The sequence below is a fragment of the Garra rufa genome, chromosome 13 (assembly GCF_049309525.1).
Source record: "Garra rufa chromosome 13, GarRuf1.0, whole genome shotgun sequence".
NCBI lineage: Eukaryota > Metazoa > Chordata > Actinopteri > Cypriniformes > Cyprinidae > Garra > Garra rufa.
In genome coordinates, this window is record NC_133373.1 from 14223371 (window position 1) to 14224132 (window position 762).

At 48.6% G+C, this 762-nt stretch overlaps 1 protein-coding gene across 1 annotated transcript in view; it reads left to right on the forward strand.

Annotated features, from left to right (window-relative positions):
• Positions 1–322: 322 nt before the first annotated feature.
• gjd2b (gap junction protein delta 2b) overlaps positions 323–762 on the forward strand; it is a 3517-nt gene continuing 3077 nt past the window's right edge. The window contains exon 1 of the mRNA XM_073816538.1: positions 323–650. Within this exon, the coding sequence (XP_073672639.1) occupies positions 580–650 (71 nt within the window). The 5' untranslated portion in view covers positions 323–579. The remainder of the gene's footprint in view (positions 651–762) is intronic.

The window sequence follows — 762 nt, forward strand, 5'->3', positions numbered from 1 at the left end:
ACCTGTACTTACCTTTTGGTTTTCTTCGCTGGGATTCAAGCCTTTTAATTACCCCCCATGATCCGCGCCCTGTTTATTACACGAACTCCAAACTCTAATCTCCCATCCTGTCACGCTAGTGGGTGTGTGTGTCGCCGGAGACAGACTTCCCCAGTGATTTGAGTTTATCACCAATGATTTTATTAATCAGAGCATCTCTGGCATATTCGGAGAATAATGAAACGGAGAAATCCTGCTGTTCTGATTTCTCTCCAACAACCTGTCTGCGCGTGACGCAGGGGGAGAAGGAGGGGGGCAGTCTACTTAAAGCGGGATTAGCACGAGCCAAACATTATACTCCCGTCCGTTTAGGCTCAGAGCGACCTATCGTCCTGCTCGCCAGACAGAAAATAGGAGGGCTTTAGACTAATCAGGACCTCAGCCGAGAGCGCGCTCCGGAACGAGGCGTGGACGACAAGGTGGACAGCAGCGACTAATCAATGCATTCGCCCGATACTACACTCGCCTTCAGAGCGGAACAGTAGTTCGCATTTGATTTTACACGGTCCACTGTGTTATATCGTCTCCGAATGAACAACCATGGGGGAATGGACAATTCTCGAGCGTCTCCTGGAGGCGGCTGTCCAACAGCACTCTACTATGATCGGGAGGTGAGGAAAAAAGTGGAAAATGTTTATTGATTGCTTTGTACATTACAAAATATATCGAGGTCACTACGCGGTGACCCTTCTAAATGAGGGCGATTGACTATTGGAGCTTAAT